This window comes from Notothenia rossii, assembly GCF_949606895.1.
Source record: "Notothenia rossii genome assembly, chromosome: 5".
NCBI lineage: Eukaryota > Metazoa > Chordata > Actinopteri > Perciformes > Nototheniidae > Notothenia > Notothenia rossii.
In genome coordinates, this window is record NC_136903.1 from 30,422,403 (window position 1) to 30,444,015 (window position 21,613).

Below are 21,613 nucleotides of genomic sequence, written 5' to 3' on the forward strand. Positions count from 1 at the left end.
TGATTTGCTCATTTCTAATTTTATAAAATGGTCTAGGAAGGAGAAAATCTGTCAGATGCTGAGGAGAGATGTGAGGGACTTATCAAAGGTAAGATTCAGATGGAGGCTAAACTCAAAGAGACAAGTGAGAGACTGGAGGATGAAGAGGAAATCAATGCTGAGCTCACTGCCAAAAAGAGAAAGCTGGAGGATGAATGCTCTGAGCTCAAGAAGGATATTGATGACCTGGAGCTTACCTTGGCCAAAGTGGAGAAGGAGAAACATGCCACTGAGAACAAGGTTTGTAATCAATGATCTGTCCATTAGGTAGTGAGATTATAATTATTTATTTGTATTAACAGTCTCAGTAAATCTTTCTTGCACATTTAGGTGAAGAACCTGACTGAGGAGATGGCCTCTCAGGATGAGAGCATTGCTAAGTTGACCAAGGAAAAGAAAGCCCTTCAGGAGTCTCATCAGCAGACTCTTGATGACCTGCAGGCAGAGGAAGACAAAGTCAACACTCTGACTAAGGCCAAGACCAAGCTTGAGCAGCAAGTGGATGATGTAAGTTTACAGTCACTTGATTTGGAAAAGCAAGATTAATCTTGAACATGATAATTAAAAATGTACACTTTTGTTTAGCTTGAGGGTTCTCTGGAGCAAGAGAAGAAGCTGCGTATGGACCTGGAGAGAGCCAAGAGAAAGCTTGAGGGTGATCTCAAACTGGCCCAGGAATCCGTCATGGATCTTGAGAATGACAAGCAGCAGTCTGATGAGAAAATCAAAAAGTAACTTGGTTTTTCTGTTTGCACAACATACATTTTTTTAAAGAAGTGTTCAATTGCATGAACTCAATGGACTTTATCAATTTGTTTCACAGGAAGGACTTTGAATGCAGTCAGCTCCTTAGCAAGATTGAAGATGAGCAGTCTCTGGGTGCTCAGCTCCAGAAGAAGATCAAGGAGCTCCAGGTGAGATATTGTTACAATTAACAATACTGCATACATTTGCCTTATGTGTAATAAAGTGAATGATTGCTAAAAGAGAAAACATCTACATTCAACAGGCTCGTATTGAGGAACTGGAAGAGGAGATTGAGGCTGAGCGTGCAGCTCGTGCCAAGGTTGAGAAGCAGAGAGCTGACCTCTCCAGGGAACTTGAGGAGATCAGTGAGAGGCTGGAGGAGGCTGGAGGTGCCACCTCGGCTCAGATTGAGATGAGCAAGAAGCGTGAGGCTGAGTTCCAGAAGCTCCGTCGTGATCTTGAGGAGTCCACTCTGCAGCATGAAGCAACTGCTGCTGCCCTTCGCAAGAAGCAGGCTGACAGTGTTGCTGATCTGGGAGAGCAGATTGACAACCTCCAGCGTGTCAAGCAGAAGCTTGAGAAGGAAAAGAGTGAATACAAGATGGAGATTGATGACCTCTCTAGCAACATGGAGAATGTTGCTAAGGCAAAGGTACACTAGCATTACATGCGTTTTTGATTATATTATATGTTACCAATATGAATATAGTTCATCATTTCAATTATTTTATGAATAAGATTTGATCATTGATCTTATTTATTTTTTCCTCATTAGGGAAATCTTGAAAAGATGTGCCGTACTCTTGAGGACCAACTTAGCGAACTGAAGACCAAGAATGATGAAAACGTCCGTCAAATCAACGACACAAGTTCACAGAAAGCACGTCTCCTGACCGAAAATGGTATCTACAACTTTTAGTCAATGATTAGTAGTGTATGTTATTGAGAAACACAAACTAATGTATTATGACATTTTTCACACAAGGTGAGTACAGCCGTCAAATTGAAGAGAAGGAAGCTCTTGTCTCTCAGTTGACCAGAGGCAAGCAGGCCTCCACACAGCAGATTGAGGAACTGAAGAGACACATTGAAGAAGAGGTTAAGGTAACAAACCATTAAGATGGTGTGTATTGGTCATGTTGTAAATTAGATATTGTGCAAAGGTCAATAATATGTCTTACAACAGGCCAAGAATGCTCTTGCCCATGGCCTTCAATCAGCCCGCCATGACTGTGATCTGCTGAGGGAGCAGTTTGAAGAGGAGCAGGAGGCCAAGGCTGAGCTGCAGCGTGGAATGTCCAAGGCCAACAGTGAGGTGGCTCAATGGAGATCAAAGTATGAAACTGATGCTATCCAGCGCACTGAGGAGCTTGAGGAATCCAAGTGAGTGACATTTAAACTGGTAAATGGCCAGAAGTGTAGCATTTTTGTAAAACTCAACCGATGGCTGATTTTCTTGTATGATTACTTGAATTTAAACAAACATTGTCTATATAAACATTATTTTTAACTTACAAATAATAGAGATTGAAAGACTTCTTTCTGGTTGATCTAGAATCTAAAAAATATTTTAAAATAGTATTATTTGTATTATGAGCTTCTTTAAGCATTAAATACCTTCATTTTCAAACAGGAAAAAGCTTGCCCAGCGCCTTCAGGAGGCTGAGGAACAGATTGAGGCAGTGAACTCTAAGTGTGCTTCTCTTGAGAAAACCAAACAGAGGCTCCTGAGTGAGGTGGAGGACCTCATGATTGATGTGGAGAGGGCCAATGGCCTTGCTGCCAACCTGGACAAAAAGCAGAGGAACTTTGACAAGGTAACATCATTTACTATGTTTGATCAAAACACACAAACAATGACATAAATATTTATTTTGCCCTCTTACGTGAACATATCCAAATGAACTGTATGAATTGTATTATTCAGGTGTTGGCAGAGTGGAAGCAGAAGTACGAGGAGGGTCAGGCAGAGCTTGAGGGAGCACAGAAGGAGGCTCGTTCTCTCAGCACTGAGCTGTTCAAGATGAAGAACTCTTATGAGGAGGCTCTTGATCATCTGGAGACCATGAAGCGTGAAAACAAGAATCTGCAACGTGAGTTCTACATAATGTAACATAATTGTTTTTTGATATTTTACAATTTAAGGTTCAACAATATGATAAAACCCATGTATCTTTCTGCAGAGGAGATCTCAGATCTGACTGAACAGATTGGTGAGACTGGCAAGAGCATCCATGAGCTGGAGAAGTCCAAGAAGCAGCTGGAGACAGAGAAGACTGAGATCCAGACAGCTCTTGAAGAGGCTGAGGTATTTATTTTTCCTGGGAGTTCATAACATTACAAATCATTGACACATATATCAGTGTTTGAAGGCAAAGATGAGTGTTTAATTGTTTGATTTCATTAGGGAACTCTGGAACATGAAGAGTCTAAGATCCTTCGTGTCCAGCTGGAGCTCAACCAGATTAAGGGTGAGGTGGACAGGAAGCTGGCAGAGAAAGATGAAGAGATGGAACAGATCAAGAGGAACAGTCAGAGAGTGATTGACTCCATGCAGAGCACTCTGGATTCTGAGGTCAGGAGCAGGAACGATGCCCTGAGAATCAAGAAGAAGATGGAGGGAGATCTGAATGAGATGGAGATTCAGCTCAGCCATGCCAACCGCCAGGCTTCTGAGTCCCAGAAGCAGCTGAGGAATGTGCAGGCACAGCTGAAGGTATTGAAGGGAACATTTGTTTTTCCAACTATGGTAGATTGGGCTACATTTTGGCATTCATGTATGTCTGATCTTTTTCTCACTAGGATGCACAACTGCACCTTGATGATGCTCTCAGAGCTCAGGAGGACTTCAAGGAGCAGGCTGCTATGGTTGAGCGTAGAAACGGTCTTATGATGGCTGAAATTGAGGAACTTAGAGCTGCTCTGGAACAGACAGAGAGAAGTCGCAAAATTGCCGAGCAAGAGCTGGTTGATGCCAGTGAGCGTGTTGGACTTCTGCATTCTCAGGTGAACAAACCTAATCATTTGTTTCAATAATTCAAGAATCTAATACAATTTTAAATAACATGAATATTAGGCATGTGTTGACTTAGGAGGCTAAATATGTTTACTTTTTAGAACACAAACCTTGTGAACACCAAGAAGAAGCTTGAGACAGACCTGGTCCAGATCCAGGGTGAAGTGGATGACATTGTTCAGGAAGCAAGGAATGCAGAGGAGAAGGCTAAGAAGGCCATCACTGATGTAGGTTTCAATGTCATGTGTTCTTGCTTTAACTGTAAATGTTTTTCCTTGGTATGTCTAGTTAACATGTTATGCTGTCTCCTGTAGGCTGCTATGATGGCTGAGGAGCTGAAGAAGGAGCAAGATACTAGTGCTCATCTTGAGAGGATGAAGAAGAACCTGGAGGTTGCTGTTAAGGACCTGCAGCACCGTCTGGATGAGGCTGAGAACCTGGCCATGAAGGGTGGCAAGAAGCAGCTCCAGAAACTTGAGTCTAGGGTAGGATATGATTATAAGGGTTACACAGCTATAGCTAGACTTTTGGGGAAAAAATAGTATAATTAATTTTTTACTTTTATTCAAAAGGTGCGAGAACTGGAGGCAGAGGTTGAGGCTGAACAGAGACGTGGAGTAGATGCTGTTAAAGGTGTCCGCAAATATGAGAGGAGAGTTAAGGAGCTCACCTATCAGGTAAAGGCACTTTCATAGTTAACATGTACAGTACCAATTACTCTAATATACTAACCTATTAAAATATTGAAACGTGCAAATCTTACCTGTCTTTCACAGACTGAGGAAGATAAGAAAAATGTTGCCAGGCTGCAGGATCTGGTTGACAAATTGCAGCTGAAGGTGAAGGCCTACAAGAGGCAGTCTGAGGATGCGGTAAGGACAATATATACCTTTCTTTGTGTAGATGTGTCAGATTTATTTTTACCAGCAAATCTTGCTGATTGTTAAGATTACCATCACATTCTTATAATATATTTTAGAGTGTTTGAAGGTTTCTGTACCTTAAACTATCTATCTCTTATTCCAGGAGGAACAAGCCAATACTCATCTGTCCAAGTGCAGGAAGGTTCAGCATGAGCTGGAGGAGGCTGAGGAGCGTGCTGACATTGCAGAGTCCCAGGTCAACAAACTGAGAGCAAAGAGCCGTGACTCTGGCAAGGTAACTATATCAAATGTGTTTAATCAGAAACAATGTACTTTAAATCTGATTACGTTTTACCCAACTATAAGGCATGTTAATTTGTATCAAAATCAATCTAACCTTTTATGTCTATGTTTCCAGGGAAAAGAAGTAGCCGAGTAAAGCACACTGCCCGACCAGCTGTTTCTAATCATAAAATATGATGTGAAATATTCTGTAAAAATAAAGGTTGACCTTTTCGCACTTATTTTGCCGTCTGCCTGCTCTTTTGATTGTATGAGAGATACTTTTTAGATTGGGAAATGGTATCCCAGTATGCTATCTAGAAATCACATTTGCACAAGCAGTGTTCTCATTCATAACACTCCGTTCGATGTCTCACTATGGGATGCGCCTCATCGTGGAGCAAACAGAAGCATCGATCTCATTACGCCAATCCTGATTGGCTGGTGATCTTGACGTCAGCGTCAGGGAATCCACCCAAGTAGCTTGCGCCACGTCGCAGCGTCATTCAAACACCTCTTCTCGCTTCAGAGCACATCTCGACATATCAGTAGCCGGGCTAGCTTAAAGAGCCTGTGACACGAACCCAACAACTGTTGTGCAATGAAATAGTGGGCTACTAGTAATCTCGAACCGTCTGTTTAAAAAAGAAAAAGCGATACCGTTCCGATAAATATCAATAATTTCGAACGTCGCCGGAAAATTCCTTCGACTCATTTTGAGGTTTTGGGGGAAGCCGGAAGTGAAGTCAATGCGGGAACGCTTCACTGTGCGGCGAGAGAGCCAAACACGGACAAAGTGTGTTGTCACGCGTAGAAATGGTGAATTACTGAGTTTAGGCACGTTAATAAAGTTTTAATGAAGTTGACTACAGTATATTCATATTTGTCAGTGCTTTCATGTCAATTCGGCGAACATAAACATAAATGATCGTGGTGAAGATGATGATTAAATTAGGATTAAAAATCGGTAGTGAGAGCTGCTGAATTTCCTCCCGTCGGATGTGATATAAAAACAAATCGATTATTTTTGTAGTTGTAAACTCAAGTGGATGAAACTACATTTATTAGTGCTTTCATGTCAATTCGCGAACATATGATACATTAAATGATCGTAAGGATGATGATTTAAAAATCTTTTGTTTGAGCCGGTCTGCATTTCCTGATGAGAAAACAAACCTTAGCTTTTTGTAGTTGCAGTGAGTGGCGTACCCCCGCGTCCAACGCCCACTACACCTACACTACACCTACACCACACTACACTTATTTGAAGCATGATTTCTTTTTTTAATAGTCAAATATATCTAAAATCATTGCCAGTGTTATCAGTTGCAAGTGTGTGTTTGTTGTAATAATGACGAAAACATAATAGGCAGATTTCACAGTAAATATAATAAAAACGTAGCTCAAGCATTTATGCAACTTGATTTGAAGCGTGTGTGTGTGAGGGACAGAACTGTGTGTGTAGGGTGACCAGGTGTCCCGCACTGTGTGGGACTGCACACACAGCATTTTTATTATTTGTCCCGCGTCCCACACTTTGAGACTATGTCCCGCATTTGAGTGATAGTCGCGCAGAAAGGCCGGATCGGTTCGCTGACAGCCGGCACCGCCCTTTATTATAAAGTCTAAACGGCATCATGTAAGTTGCGCTGAAAGGCGACACAGAGGTCCCCAAGCCCCCCCCCCGTTGACAGTTCACGAGCGCGTCCATAGTGTCTCCCGTCCACCCACCACCCCGTCCACCCAGTAAAAACATCCCCACTACACCACTGGTTGTAGTAGTACACCAACATGGATTAAAAGTGTGTTTTTTTTTACCACAATGCTGGGGAAATTAATGGATAAAATGCACGGATTATTATTATTATTATTATTCCCACTCCGATCGGGACACTAGGTCCACCGTTTCCCCGCAGCGAGGCTCCCCCCGTTGACAGTTTACGTGGGCTGGGCTGGGTGCAGTGGCGGACTGGCCATCGGGACGAATCCCGATGGGCTGGTACCGAAGTGGGCCGGTCGGATAAATCACTAGCACATCCCCCACTCCCCCCGTTGACAATTTACAAGTGGTAACGAAGTGGGCCGGTCGAGAGTCCCGGGCTGATTTTTAGTCCCAGTCCACCACTGGCTACATGACCGTATGATCGCCCATATTGAGGCACCTAATTCCTAAACTTCTAACAGATACAACATAAACCGATCCTTCAGCCTCATATGAGCTCTCAGACACGTTCAAAATTAAACTGTCATCGCTGTCTGAGCTTGCTGCTGTGTGCCCCATCGTGCGTTTACATGCAGATGCTGGGTTCCTGAACCGTGCAGCTGGAGCGCTGTGCCCGCGATGACGTCACACATAATTTGGCGGGACTTGAAGAATCCCCGAGAAGATCTAGAAAATTGTCAACATTGAAGGGCAGATTAATGGTTATCAAAGTACAAATATCCAAAATCAGTTCAGTAACGGTTTTCAAGGGGACAATATTTACTCAAATTGATGGGTTTGGATGATGGGGGAAACTCGTGTCACAGGCTCTTTAACAGTTCACAGACTGAACCCAAAGCTAACTTTCGGTCGACGGGCGCTCGCCGGCTACTTTTCTGCTTCGCAAGAAGACTGTTAATCTACCTCGCCGTTTCTTTCTTCGGAAATAAAGGTAAGGTTTTGATTTTTCAAGCTAGTAACACACCCATTGCTAGCTTGCCTTCCCCAGGGTTCTTACACCTTTTCCAAAGTCAAATTCAAGCACTTTTGAAGCATTTTCAAGGTGCATTTTCAAGCTTTTCAAGCAGCGTACAGCTGTTGTAAATTACATATTTATATGCACATACTTATACTCAAATGATTATTTCCCTACCTCAAATTAAATCAGATGTTCTTTATGCTATAAACAACCAAATGTGTGTTTCGTAATAGCATTCTACATAAGGATGAAAAATTAAAGATAAGAAAACAAAGTTTAATATTGTAAAATGAGTGACCCATATCATATATAGTAGACTGGGCATCCCATATAACCTGGCTGAGCCAATATAAAACAATCAGCCAACTAACTTTTCAATAAATTCTTTATTAACATTTTTAACATTTTTGAGGTCCTTTTAGGGTGGCAGTAAACATACCGCTCTCCAAGGTTTGGACAAAACCATTGAAACACAAAGCTGATATAAAAAAAAGCGTGTGCAGAGATCCTCTTTCTGTGTAAGAGTTTTGGAGGTTTCCAGGGAATTTTTTTCCGAATATGAAACTTTTATTGCCAAAATCTCCCGAGAAATACATGTTTGAAGCTTGTAAAGGGAAGATGACCACTCTCCCCCGCACTAATGCTTTTACGTAGCAATGCTCCCCCCTCCCTCCCGCTGAGATTATGAATGTATGGCGTATAGTAATCATAGATAACACGGCAGGGTCCGTTACAGTTTGTTTTCATCTGATTTCAAATAAACAAAGTCTTGGCTTTCAGAATATTAAACTTGTTTCGGCAAATTCAGATGATAAATACAACTTTGAAGCTTGTAACGGCATAATTACAAGCGGAGAACGGAGTAACTTTACGTCAAAGCAGGCATAACAACAGCCGGTGTTTCTCGTGAGTGTTTTCCCCGGGAAACTAACACAATACACACAAACGCAAAAATACACAAACACACACACACACTCGCGAGCTTCCCCCAGACCAGTAATACAAACGAAAATATGTTTCCTCCGTTAGAAAGCTAGGAATATCCTCTTTCCAACAGTGTATAACTCAAAATGTGTCTTCGGGTCAATGTGACTGATTTGCGATGGAGCAAGTTTAGGCACGAAAAATACTACCAGTAGAAATACATTGCTTTTATGTGCTTCATCCTCTGAAAACCACAGGATGGTGACTGTTGCACATACTGACATAGGTACGCTCCTTTTTATTATTGTCACCTGCATAAGCAATTATCCCACATCGAGTTCGCTAACGTTACTAGCTTAAACAAACGTAACATGCAACGTTAGCCTAATCCAAAATGCTCTACTACGGCTTACCTTTCATATGGCTCGTCAGCGCAGACTCTCCAATTATTCGCGGCAAACTGTGCAGAAGGCGAATAGTTGGGTTGATCATCGTTTTAGCCACAGCTTGTAATTCTTTTCGGATAGCCAACGCTCGTTAAAACAGCAACCTCCTGGCATACTGTCATTCTCTCATTAGAATGCCCAGGTCACACAAAATAAAACACTTGCAGGTCGCGCGCATAGCGCGGGAAGGCCGGAGCGGAGCTGTTTTATGTAGAAGCGAAGCAACTAAGCTCGCTCCGACTTCTTTATTTTCTTTTAATCTAAAAAGCGAACTATTCAGTCAGACAGCAATTTATTGTAAAAGTAAAGCATTTACAATTTCAAGCACTTTATCTCAAATCCAAGCACCATTCTCAAAATTCAAGCACTTTTCAAGTCATGAAAACACCTCGTAAAAATTCAAGCATTTTCAAGGATTTCAAGCACCCGTACGAACCCTGCTACCCTCACTACCGACACCACGGTCGCGAGGACGTTTTTTATTTTTCTCTCTCACACCAGAGGAGGGGAAGATAAAAAGGTATTAACACACCAGTTAATATTCTTTGAGAATGAAATTCTACACCGTCGCTTTTTCTCCGGATTAACGACAGGTGGGGAAAGATTTTTTTTCTCGGCAACGTACCTGTTACGAGCGGATCCTCTCCACGCCGTCACCACCGCGAACGAGATGGACGCTTCTCTCCCTCACACCAGAGGAGTCAGGGACTCGGAGGCTCGGCTCTGCGGCTGCGGGTTGAAGATATCAGGCACAGACTCACACCAGGTCTGCTCGTCCTGCCTCGGGCTGGAACACGCCCAGGAGGCTATCGACAACCCCGGCTACGCATTGTGCCCGCTTCACCATCAAGAGCCTCCGCCGACGGCTAGCACGCCAAGCTAGCTTGTCGGGACAGGACCCCCTCATGTCCGCTGTTTCGCCGGCCGGCAATAAAGACATGGGGGCGTCCGCCGCAGAAATTGAGCCCCGCGCCGTGTCAGGCTGGGGCCCGGTGGCGGCAACAGCCGCGAGAGCGGAGCCCCGCGCTGTGTCAAGCTGGGGCTCCCAACTGGACCTCACCATGGTCTCGCCTGCGGAGGATGTCCTGGAGTTGGACTACATGGAGGACGAAGAGGATGCCTCTGAGTTCCTCCTGTCCGACTCGGATGAGCAAGAAAATGATATCTTCGTGTCATCAGCTCAGGCTGCATAGCCGGGAGCGATGGCTGCTCTCCCGGGCGATAGCGCACCAGCTTCGCCCTGTCTGAGCATGGACCTGCAGGCCGTGTGTCAACGTGCCGCGTCCAGGCTGGACATCCCATGGCCTGAAATGGCCAAGGAGACCTCCAGGTCTCGCTACGAGGGGAAGACTTTGACCCAAGCAGCGAGGACAAAGAGGCAGCTCCTTCCAGTCTTCCCGGAGATGCTGGACGAGGTGTCGGTCTCGTGGAGAGACCGCCCCTTCAGTAATAAGGCCCCAATCCAGGGTGCCTCCTCCCTGGACTGTGACGGTATGGAGAGGCTCGGCCATGGAACCGCTGCTGGCAGCCCACCTCCAACCGAGGCTGGCTCAGACACCAAGCAGGAACCCCACGCCCAACACGTGTGCAGCGCTGTGCAGTCCATGTGCAGTGCCGGCTGGAGCTGTGAAGACACCACCGCCACGCGCATGCGCAGTGTCGGCTGGGGTTATCAACCTGGGATACCGCCATGTTCAGACGCTAGAGGGCCCCATAACACAACAAATAGAGACTCAGAGGGAAAGAGGCGTGACATCTCCGCTCGCTTTAAGGAGCGAAAGGTGGAAGATGCTCACAGCTTCTGCTTGGGTTTTCAAGACAGTAACATGGGGCTACAGGCTCCAATTCGCTGTCACCCCCCCCTCGCTTCTCTGGCATTCTGTATTCACAAGCCCGGGGAGTGTCAGCCCATATTCTGGAGCGAGAGATTCTCTCGCTACTAGAAAAGAAGGCTATATCTATAATACCCGCCGAACAGAGTCAGAGCGGCTTTTATTCCAAGTATTTCCTCGTTCCCAAACGGGGAGGGAACGGAATTCGGCCAATACTGGATTTGAGAGCTCTGAACAACTATCTCAAAAGATACAAATTCAGAATGCTCACTCACACATCTCTGCTACATCTCGTGCGACAAAACGACTGGTTCACATCAGTCGATCGAAAGATGCGTATTTCCACATCCCAGTATATTACCCACTAGGGGTTTCACAACTACCAATATTTACTAGTCGACTACTTTTTCAAAATAGTAGTCGACTAGTCGACTAGTCGTTACGTCATAATAGAGACACACAAAGAGAGGTTTACAACTGTATTTTCTATTGGAACTCATACAGTAACATTAAACATTGCATTTTAATTTGTGTTACATGGCTGAGTAAATAAAAAACACTGGACTCACCAAAATCGACAGCAAAAAACTCTTGTTTACATAAATGCCACGTAAATCCAGTGCGCAACACTTTATTTGCTGTCCTCCACGATAACGTCCATATTTTTGGTTTGAACACCAACGCATCGACATGTGAGGGAAGGAGGCTTGACCGCTTTCGGGTGACAGTGTTGCCTGCCAGGGAAAAAACCCTCTCACTCGGGGTGCTTGTGGCTGGAATAGCCAGGTAGCTCCTCGAAAGCGGGGGAAGCGGTGCACGTTTTCTGCCCACCACTCCAGTGGATTATCCATTGTGGGGATATGCGGTGTCCGCTGGCAGTAATCCCGTAGCTCATCATCCGCATCACTGTTGACCCGTGTTTTCTTGCTGTTCGTTTGCCTCTGTTCAGTGTTGACGCCGGTCCGTTGCTCACTGGTGCTAGCATTACTGCTAGTGCTAGCTGTCGGCAGCGGGTGTTTCATCTTCAGATGGTTGCGCATAGCAGATGCATTTGTATTGTACTTCAGTACAGCTGTACACAACTGACACTTCACTGTGGAGTTGGTTACATCTTCGTTGAAGTACTGCCATACATAAGAATGTCGGACGTGTTTTCTAGCATTTTGCAGCACCTCGTTTACCTCCATTTTTTTGCACGACTAGTCGACTAGGGCCTACAGCGCCGACTAGTGGTAAAGGTAGTCGACTAGTCGACTAGTCGATGAAACCCCTATTACCCACACAGGAAATATCTGAGGTTCGGATTTCAGGGTGTCTGTTACGAGTACAGAGTACTTCCCTTCGGTCTGTCTCTCAGTCCAAGAGTGTTTGTGCGATGTACGGAAGCCGCGATAGCCCCTTTAAGACAACAGGATATTCGCCTGGCAACCTACCTGGACGACTGTCTGCTTCTCGCACAGTCGGAACAGGAGGCTATTACGCAGACAAATATCCTCATAAAACACCTGCTCGACCTGGGTTTCATAATAAACACAGAAAAGAGCATGTTGTCTCCAGCCCAGACTGTACTCTTCCTGGGTCTACACCTGAACTCGGTGCCCTTTACAGCCCGCCTGTCAGCGGAAAGAGTGAAAGCTTTCAGAGCTTGTCTCGCTCATTTCCGGCTGCGCAAAAATGCTCTCTTCAGATCATGTCTGCTGCTACTGGGGCTCATGGCATCAGCCGTCCTGGTGGTACGACTGGGACGCTTACACATGAGGGAGTTTCAGCACTGGGTAGCCGCCTTCAGACTAAACCCCGCGCGACATGGCGCGCGGAGAGTGTTGGTCACTGTGAAATGCGTAATGGCACTGCGCCACTGGCTGCACCCAACTTTTCTAGTACGGGGCGTGCCTATGGGTGCTGTCCTATCGCGGATGTCTGACTGGCTGGGGAGGTAATTAAGAAGGTCGACCGGTGAGGGGTCTCTGGAGCAGAGACCTCCAACGGTCGCACATAAATTACCTGGAGCTTTTAGCGTTGTTCCTCACCCTGAAATGCTTTCTGCCTTTTCTCCGAGGACACCATGTCCTCGTGAGGACAGACAATACGACCACAATATCGTATATAAACCATCAAGGGGGTTTGCGTTCTCTCCAGTTACACATGTTGGCACGCAAACTGATCTTGTGGAGCTGCGGTCGTCTCCTCTCTCTGAGAGCGACGCACGTACCAGGAGTGATGAACCTCGGGGCAGACCTGCTGTCCAGAGGTGTACCACTGTATGCAGACTGGACTCTACATCCAATGGTTGTGAGTCAGCTGTGGGTGCGTTACGGCCGAGCCGCGGTAGATCTGTTCGCATCAAAAGAAAATGCTCATTGTCAGCTGTTCTTTTCAATGCGCGATCTAAACGCACCGTTAGGCGTGGACGCGCTCGCGCACGTTTGGCCTCCGGTGCTTCTGTACGCGTTCCCACCAATGGCTCTGATACCCCAAACTCTGGCCAGAGGGAGAGAACAGCGCCACACACTGATCCTGATAGGTCCGCACTGGCCTGCAATGTACTGGCTGGCGGAGATTTATCAGCTGCTGTGCGGACAGCCGTGGCAGCTCCCCCTACGCAGGGACATACTGTCTCAGGCGGGGGGGACGATCTTTCACCCACACCCGGAGCGCCTGGCCCTATGGGCCTGGCCCATGAGTGGTACAATCTGAATACAGTGGGTCTCCCACAGAAGGTGATAAACACTATTCAGAGTGCAAGAGCTTCCTCCACCAGGTCTCTCTATGACTGTAAGTGGAGGGTGTTTGAGGAATGGTTCCTTCAAAAAGGGCACACCTCTTTTCAATGTCCTGTTGGGGTGATTTTATCATTTCTACAGGACCTAATTGATAAACACAGAGCTTTTTCTACGATCAAAGTATACCTGGCTGCTATTGCTGCATGCCATGTGGGCTTTGAGGGTAAGACGGCTAGCCAACATCCTTTGGTCTGCCGTTTTCTGAAGGGAGCTCGCAGGCTCCTCCCTGTTTCCAGGTCACTGGTGCCCTTATGGGATTTGACAGTGGTTTTAGATGGGCTCACTCAAAACCCATTTGAACCCCTGGAAGGAGCTGACATGAAGCACCTGTCGCTGAAGACAGTGCTGTTACTGGCCCTGGCATCCGCCAAGCGAGTCAGTGATATTCATGCGCTCTCTGTACATCCTTCGTGCACTCAGTTTGACCCGGGGCAAACAAGAGTGTTGCTGAAGCCCAACCCTGCCTTTATACCTAAGGTGGTTGGTTCATGTTCCCCAATTGACATTGAGGCATTTCCTCCGCCGCTGTGTTCTTCTGGGGAACAGCGGCCGAATTTGCTGTGTCCAGTTTGTGCTTTACGCACTTATATGGACAGGTCAAAAGAGTTTTGTTGTAGTGACCAACTCTTCATATCCTGGGCTAACCCTCAGAAGGGCAAGCCTGTTACCAAGCAACGGCTCTCCCACTGGATTGTGGAAGCGATTGCTTTGGCCTATGCGAGTCAGGGTTTGCAGTTACCTACGGGTCTGCGTGCTCATTCGACTCGTGGTCTGGTTACATCCTGGGCTTTGTTCAAGGGTGTTTCCATCCAAGACATTTGTGCAGCGGCGAGCTGGTCCTCGCCGCTCACTTTTGTCCGCTTTTACAGGCTAGACGTCTCTGCTCCTTGTGTGGCCCGAGCAGTGCTGGGCCCCGTGTGGAGTCAGAGCTCTACCTGTTAAGTTCTGGTTGGTTTGGTGATTTTCGAGATAAGCTTGTGTGGCAATACGGGAGCTTCAATATCCCATAGTGAGACATCGAACGGAGTGTTATGAATGAGAACTATAGGTTACTTACGTAACCCCAGTTCTCAGAGTAACATGTAGTGAGATGTCTCACCAGACGGCCCTCCTTGCTAAGGTGAAGCGAGAAGAGGTGCTTATTTTGAATGACGCTGCGACGTGGCGCAAGTTACTTATAGGGTGGGTGGATTCCATGACGCTGACGTCAAGATCACCAGCCAATCAGGATTGGCGTAATGAGATTGATGCTTCTGTTTGCTCCGAGATGAGGCGCATCCCATAGTGAGACATCTCACTACATGTTACTCTGAGAACTGGGGTTACGTAAGTAACCTATAGTTATCCTACCCAGTGGACCAAGCTCCACAAAAAAAAGTCCACGCATTTGAAATAGATGGTTTGCCACAACATCTAATATGGTGATTCTCATCATATGTCTTAATTGTGATATTTTTAAGTATAACTTCAGGTGCCTTATAATGATGTTTAAGCAAAAATAAAGAAGGTGCAAATGCATGCCCTGATATTAATTTGGTCTGAAAAAGCACAATAAAATCACTGTATGGATGCATGGCTGATTCTGGGTTCTGGCAAGGGTTTTTGGTTCTCAGTTCTGTGCTATTTTTAGAATGGTACTTTAGGTTGATGTTTGTGGCATAACCTTAAACCACCCACCTGAAGTACTGAAAGTCATAGGGGGTATTCACATGGAAGAGAAGGAGATTGGCTGGGATACTTTGTCGAGTGTATAGCCAAACCCAAACATGACCGGTTGGTGCACCATTGTTTGGGCCAAAAAGAATATCATTTTTCATAATTCAAAAACCTTATGTTTATAACTCCCCTCATTCCCACATTCCTATAGGAATAAGAAAACATTTGTATTCTTATTTCATAATTAACTGATAATTCCAAGTTCATGTTACAACCTTGGCACGAGCAGCTAAAAGTTGATGTAGCCTATTGAGCCTTTGTGTTCTTTTCTCTGCCCTTTATTGATTTGTTACAAGGTAAGAACTATAAATAATATTGTCCCAACCATCCCACACGTTGGACTATTATACTAGCATCTAACAAATACATTTGCTAACATTAGCATCAACTGTTAGCCATAAAACAAGCTGTTCAACAGTAAGCATGAAGCATAACTAAAAACCGTAAAGTAGAATACATATAAAAAAAAGTGGAAAACATTATATTATAGTTACTATAGGAATGGTCATAAGGTCTCCACCATAGACTGGGACCGTGTCTCAATTCAGGGGCTGCACCCTTCGGAGTACGCAGTCTACGCTGTCAATGAAGGACCCAGCCCACGTAGACCGGGTAGGCTGGACCGAGCGGACTAGGAAATGAGACGGATCTAGCCTACGGAGGGCTTCGTATTTACTTCACGTGATACGCGCTGTTCGGTTGCGCTGCTCCAGCAGCCTACTAGCAAATTAGCTTACAAGCTAACTCAGCTGAAAAGGATCCACTTTTACATTTTTTGGAGATCACCGTCGGCCAGGGCCGTGGGAAGTAGGGGTGCCGAGGGTGCTGCAGCACCCCCTGGTGGAGGACAGGGGATCTGCACTTCCACAATACAAAAAAAACGATTTTTCAGCCTTGATGTAACAACATTCATAATTAAGTAAAGATAACACCCTTTTCACCCCGGTTACATTTTCCATTTGCCCTGTACAGTACGATGGGCGCTGTAAGTGATGAAAGTGGAGGATGTTGGCTTAGCAGGCGCCCGCAGCCAAAGTGAGAGAGATAGAGAGAGGGGATACCGCGGTACCGGCGGGGATTGTTGTTAGCTTCTGCTGCGCTAACGGATATAAGAAGCTGTTTCTACAATAATGTGGAGGGAGAGTTCTGTCCTGTCAGACTGAGAGGCTCAGTGAGGTAAAGGACTCTGAGGGTTTAGATAGTTCACTTTAGTCTAAGTTATCTCAGTGGGTCTCAAACGTTTTGATCACAATTTATGTAAACAAATATTTCCAAGGCACACCTTTATAATTATTAGGATAAATAAAAACAGGTTTGAAATCATTACAATGTATACTATAGGACAGTAAACCAAAAATATCGTTTAAAACTGGAGAGATTTAAAAATATACATAAATAAATAAATGTTAACTGGTAAAATAAGATATGAGTGAACAACACAAATAAAATAAGTTACATGTATTTGTTATTGGCTATGGTAGGTTATTGGAAATGTTCACATACCTACTTATTTGATTAATAAAATGCAAACCGATCTTTTTCATATGGGTGTTTAGAGTTGTACCCCCTAGATCAGTCTCTAATTGGGCGCTCAAAGTGCACCAAATTGAAGCATTTTACCTTAAAATGCTAAAAAAAATCTTCCCAAGGGGGTACCCCCCGGCCTAGAGGATGTGAAGTCCACCCCCCCAATTAAAACATGTTATAATACTAAATAAATTTGAAGCCTTGTTATATAAGCTGTCCACCATGTCAATATATTTCTCTTTTTGTAGTGTATTGATCTTTTGTAGTGGTTTTTCATTACCAGCTAAAATCTTGCCTATAGGGCAGCACAATGGTCAGAACCAGCCCTGGTGTCATCCCCACAGCACCCCCCATTTGAAACATGTTCCCACGGCTATGCCGTCGGCAATGAATTAAAGAGGACCATGGCCAGGTAAATAAGATGAAGCTATGCCTTTAGCCCCCAGTAATGTTACATTAGTAAGTTAACAAGTAAATTATATATAGCTGATGTAATTTAATCATATTATTTCATATTTAAAATAAGTCTTAATTTGTCTGTACCAATAAAACAAAAGCATGTTGTATAGATTGATTGTTAACAATATTACTGTTCTAATCTTAATAGCTGATTAAAACAGTTTATATTCTCCTTCTTCCCCTAAACCTGCCCAGATGATGTCCCACTGACACCAGGTCAGCACCTCCAGGTCCAGCAGCACCGTGACCCCCCGTTCTGCTGAAATACCCAATTAAACATGTTCTATGACCTATTCTTTGTATTAATAAAATTAAACTGAAGACAGTTTAATGACCTAGAGATATCCTATTACTGCTTATGTACACATGTTGTAAATAATGGTTGAAACCTCAGTAAATGAAATAAACAATGTGTTTAACAATTACAATTGAATATTGTATTTTCATCTTATCATAAAGTATAGGTAAGAATATAAACAGTGGGGCAAAAAAGTACTAAGTAAAAGTAATTTTCATTCTAGGTATACCTCAACTATGAGAGACAAAATGAGACAAAAAAATCCAGAAAATCACATTGTCTAATTTTTAAAGACTTTATTTGCAAATTATGGTGGAAAATAAGTATTTGGTCACCTACAAACAAAAAGATTTCTGGCTCTCATAGACCTGTAACTTCTTCTTTAAGAGCGCCCTCTGTCCTCCACTTGTTAACTGTATTAATGGAACCTGTTCGAACTCGTTATCAGTATAAAAGACACCTGTCCACAACCTCAAACTATGGCCAAGACCAAAGAGCTGTCAAAGGACACCAGAAACAAAATTGTAGACCTGCACCAGGCTGGGAAGACTGAATCTGCAATAGGTAAGCAGCTTGGTGTGAAGAAATCAACTGTGGGAGCAATTATTAGAAAATGGAAGACATACAAGACCACTGATAACCTCCCTCGATCTGGGGCTCCAGGCAAGATCTCACCCCGTGGGGTCAAAATGATCACAAGAACGGTGAGCAAAAATCCCAGAACCACACGGGGGGACCTAGTCAATGACCTGCAGAGAGCTGGGAACAAAGTAACAAAGGCTACCATCAGTAACACACTACGCCGCCAGGGACGTGTCCCTCTGCTTAAGCCAGTACATGTCCAGGCCCATCTGAAGTTTGCTAGAGAGCATTTAGAACAGGGGTCTCAGACTCAATTTACCTGGGGGCCGCTGGACGTAGAGTCTGGGCAAGTCTGGGCCGCTTCAAATATTCCGCAAAACATTTATTAAAAAATACAACATTAACAGTTATTCAACATCTTCTTAACATGAACTGTTCTTCACAACATAACTATGTACAGTTGCTCTTTCTTACCTACTCCTTGCTGGTAGAGACCTGGCAGCGCTTCCTCTCACACAGCTGAGCCACATTTGGTTTGAGGGAGGAAGCAGTTGAAACCCTCAGTATGTCTTGAAGATGTGCATCAGTAAGTCTGGACCTGTACTTTGACTTATTGAAGTTCATGTTGGAGAAGAGCTGTTCACACATATATGTGCTCCCAAAAAGGCACATGGTCCGCTTGAACATCCTGGAAATCTCAGGGAAGGAGGGGGGCAATTCTCTCATGAACTGTTCAAGCTTGTCTGCTTTCCCATTCACTTCCCTGAACTTGGCTTTGAGCTCAGAATTGCACTGCAGGTCAATGAGCTCCATTTGAAGCACACCAGGGGCATTTTCCACATCAAAGGAGAAGGGGTCTGCAAACATTTGGAAAGTGGCTCTGTGTGTCTTGAAGTCTGCAAACCGCTGATCTAATTCCTCCTGTAGCTTCACAATGGCATCAATATACTTCTCACCACTGAATGCTGTGCCCCTGTCCATGAGAGCCTTGCATGCTGGGAAATGGCAGAGGTTTTTCTGAGGGAGCTGGGCTTTCCATAACATCAGTTTTGTAGAGAATGCTCTGACATTGTCATGCTGCACTAACAAGCTGGCCCTGGCCCTGCAACTTCTTATCTAGAGCATTCAGCTCCTGCGTGATGTCAACAAGAAAAGCTAAGTCCATGAGCCATTTGGGATCACTCAGCTCGGGAACAGCCATCCCACCCTTCTCCAGCATGAATACTTTCAGTTCTATTCTCAACTCAAAAAACCTCTTCAGGACGTTTCCCCTGCTGAGCCAACGTACCTCTGTGAAGTAAAGCACATCCTCATATTCTGACTCAATTTCCTCCAAAAAAGCACGGAACCTGCGGTGCTTTAAGCCCCTGGATCTGATATGGTTGATGCATTTCACAACGACAGACATCACATTGTCAAACTTCAAGCATTTGCTGCAAAGGGCCTGCTGATGGATAATGCAGTGCAGAGCAATAGCCTCCTCCACACCCTCCTCCTCAAGTTTTCTTTGAACAAGTGCCACCAGCCCGTTTTTTCTCCCTGTCATTGATGGCGCTCCGTCCGTCGTAATTCCAACAAACCTCTTCCATGGCAGACCGATATCCGCAATGGCATCACACAGTTGCTGAAATATCTCCTGAGCGGTGGTCTGGCCATGCATTGGTTTCACTGTAAGCAACTCCTCTGTTACTTCAAAATTGTCATCAACACCACAGACATACATTGCGAGCTGAGCGGTGTCAGTGATGTCTGTGCTCTCATCAAGAGCCACAGAGTATGCACGGAAAAGTTTGGCTTTGTCGCACAGCTGTTCATATATGTCACTTGATCAGTCAGAAATGCGCTCTGCCACTGTGTTAGCTGACAGGCTGATGTTTTTGAACTGACCCTTCTTTTCCGGACAGACTATACTTGCAGCCTGCAACATGCATTTTTTTACAAACTCGCCTTCCGTAAACGGCTTTCCCGCTCTAGCAATTATCTCACTCACCACATAGCTAGCTTCGACTGCTAAATCAGCCTCATTGCTTCCTTTCTTGAAGAGATTTGGTTGCTTCCATAGAATTTTTTTTAGCTCTGTGACTTTTTTCTCTCTCTCATCTCCCAGGTATTTTGCATACTCTGCATGTTTAGTTGAGTAGTGACGTTTGACGTTATACTCCTTGTATACAGCGATTTTCTCTGTGCATATACAGGACTGTCTCAGAAAATTAGAATATTGTGATAAAGTTCTTTATTTTCTGTAATGCAATTAAAAAAACAAAAATGTCATACATTCTGGATTCATTACAAATCAACTGAAATATTGCAAGCCTTTTATTATTTTAATATTGCTGATTATGGCATACAGCTTAAGAAAACTCAAAAATCCTATCTCAAAAAATTAGAATAGTTCCTCAGACCAAGTAAAAAAAAAAGATTTATAACAGCAAAACACAATCAAACATTTGAAAATGTCCATTAATGCACTCAGTACTTGGTTGGGAATCCTTTTGCACGGATTACTGCATCAATGCGGCGTGGCATGGAGGCAATCAGCCTGTGGCATTGCTGAGGTGTTATGGATGCCCAGGATGCTTCAATAGCGGCCTTTAGCTCATTAGCATTGTTGGGTCTGGTGTCTTTCAGCTTCTTCTTCACAATACCCCACATATTCTCTATGGGGTTCAGGTCAGGGGAATTTGCAGGCCAATCGAGGACAGTAATGCCATGGTCAGTACACCAGTTACTGGTGGTTTTGGCACTGTGGGCAGGTGCCAGATCATGCTGGAAAATGAATTCCTCATCTCCATAGAGCTTTTCAGCAGACGGAAGCATGTAGTGCTCTAAAATCTCTTGGTACACAGCTGCATTTACTCTGGGCTTGATGAAACACAGTGGACCAACACCAGCAGCTGACATGGCTCCCCAAACCATCGCTGACTGTGGGAACTTCACACTGGATTTCAAGCAACTTGGATTTTGCTCCTCTCCAGCCTTTCTCCAGACTCTGGCGCCTTGACTTCCAAATGAAATACAAAACTTGCTTCGTCTGAAAAGAGGACTTTGGACCACTGTGCAACTGTCCAGTGCTTCTTTTCCTTAGCCCAAGTCAGACGCCTCTTCCGTTGTCTTGAGTTCAGAAGTGGCTTGACCATGGGAATACGGCTATTGTAGCCCATTTCCCGGACACGTCTGTGAACAGTGACTTTTGATACCTGGACTCCAGCTTCAGTCCAGTGTCTTTGAAGCTCCCCCAAATTCTGGAAGCGACTCTTCTTCACAATGCTGTTAAGGCTGCGGTCATCTCTCTTGGTTGTGCAGCGTTTCCTGCCACATTTCCCCCTTCCAACAGACTTTTTGTGGATGTGCTTTGAAACTGCACTCTGTGAACAGCTTGCTCTTTGAGAAATTTCTTTTTGTGTCTTACCCTCCTGAT

General features: G+C 44.7%; 2 protein-coding genes across 3 annotated transcripts in view; both read left to right on the forward strand.

Annotated features, from left to right (window-relative positions):
* Positions 1-5,189, forward strand: part of LOC307038707 (myosin heavy chain, fast skeletal muscle-like) — a 28,886-nt gene extending 23,697 nt beyond the window's left edge. Inside the window, exons 23-41 of the mRNA XM_079680320.1 lie at positions 37-279; positions 370-546; positions 625-770; positions 863-953; positions 1,049-1,438; positions 1,562-1,688; positions 1,772-1,890; positions 1,973-2,169; positions 2,420-2,603; positions 2,714-2,879; positions 2,970-3,094; positions 3,194-3,502; positions 3,589-3,792; positions 3,904-4,029; positions 4,117-4,287; positions 4,375-4,479; positions 4,579-4,674; positions 4,829-4,960; positions 5,084-5,189. Coding sequence (XP_079536446.1) covers positions 37-279; positions 370-546; positions 625-770; positions 863-953; positions 1,049-1,438; positions 1,562-1,688; positions 1,772-1,890; positions 1,973-2,169; positions 2,420-2,603; positions 2,714-2,879; positions 2,970-3,094; positions 3,194-3,502; positions 3,589-3,792; positions 3,904-4,029; positions 4,117-4,287; positions 4,375-4,479; positions 4,579-4,674; positions 4,829-4,960; positions 5,084-5,104 — 3,129 coding nt within the window. The 3' untranslated portion in view covers positions 5,105-5,189. The remainder of the gene's footprint in view (positions 1-36; positions 280-369; positions 547-624; positions 771-862; positions 954-1,048; positions 1,439-1,561; positions 1,689-1,771; positions 1,891-1,972; positions 2,170-2,419; positions 2,604-2,713; positions 2,880-2,969; positions 3,095-3,193; positions 3,503-3,588; positions 3,793-3,903; positions 4,030-4,116; positions 4,288-4,374; positions 4,480-4,578; positions 4,675-4,828; positions 4,961-5,083) is intronic.
* A 2,110-nt stretch (positions 5,190-7,299) lies between these two features.
* Positions 7,300-21,613, forward strand: part of LOC307039224 (uncharacterized protein) — a 63,935-nt gene continuing 49,621 nt past the window's right edge. For both annotated transcript variants that reach the window (XR_013808176.1, XR_013808177.1), the window contains exon 1: positions 7,300-7,601. The gene's annotated coding sequence lies outside the window, so the exon portion shown is untranslated. The remainder of the gene's footprint in view (positions 7,602-21,613) is intronic.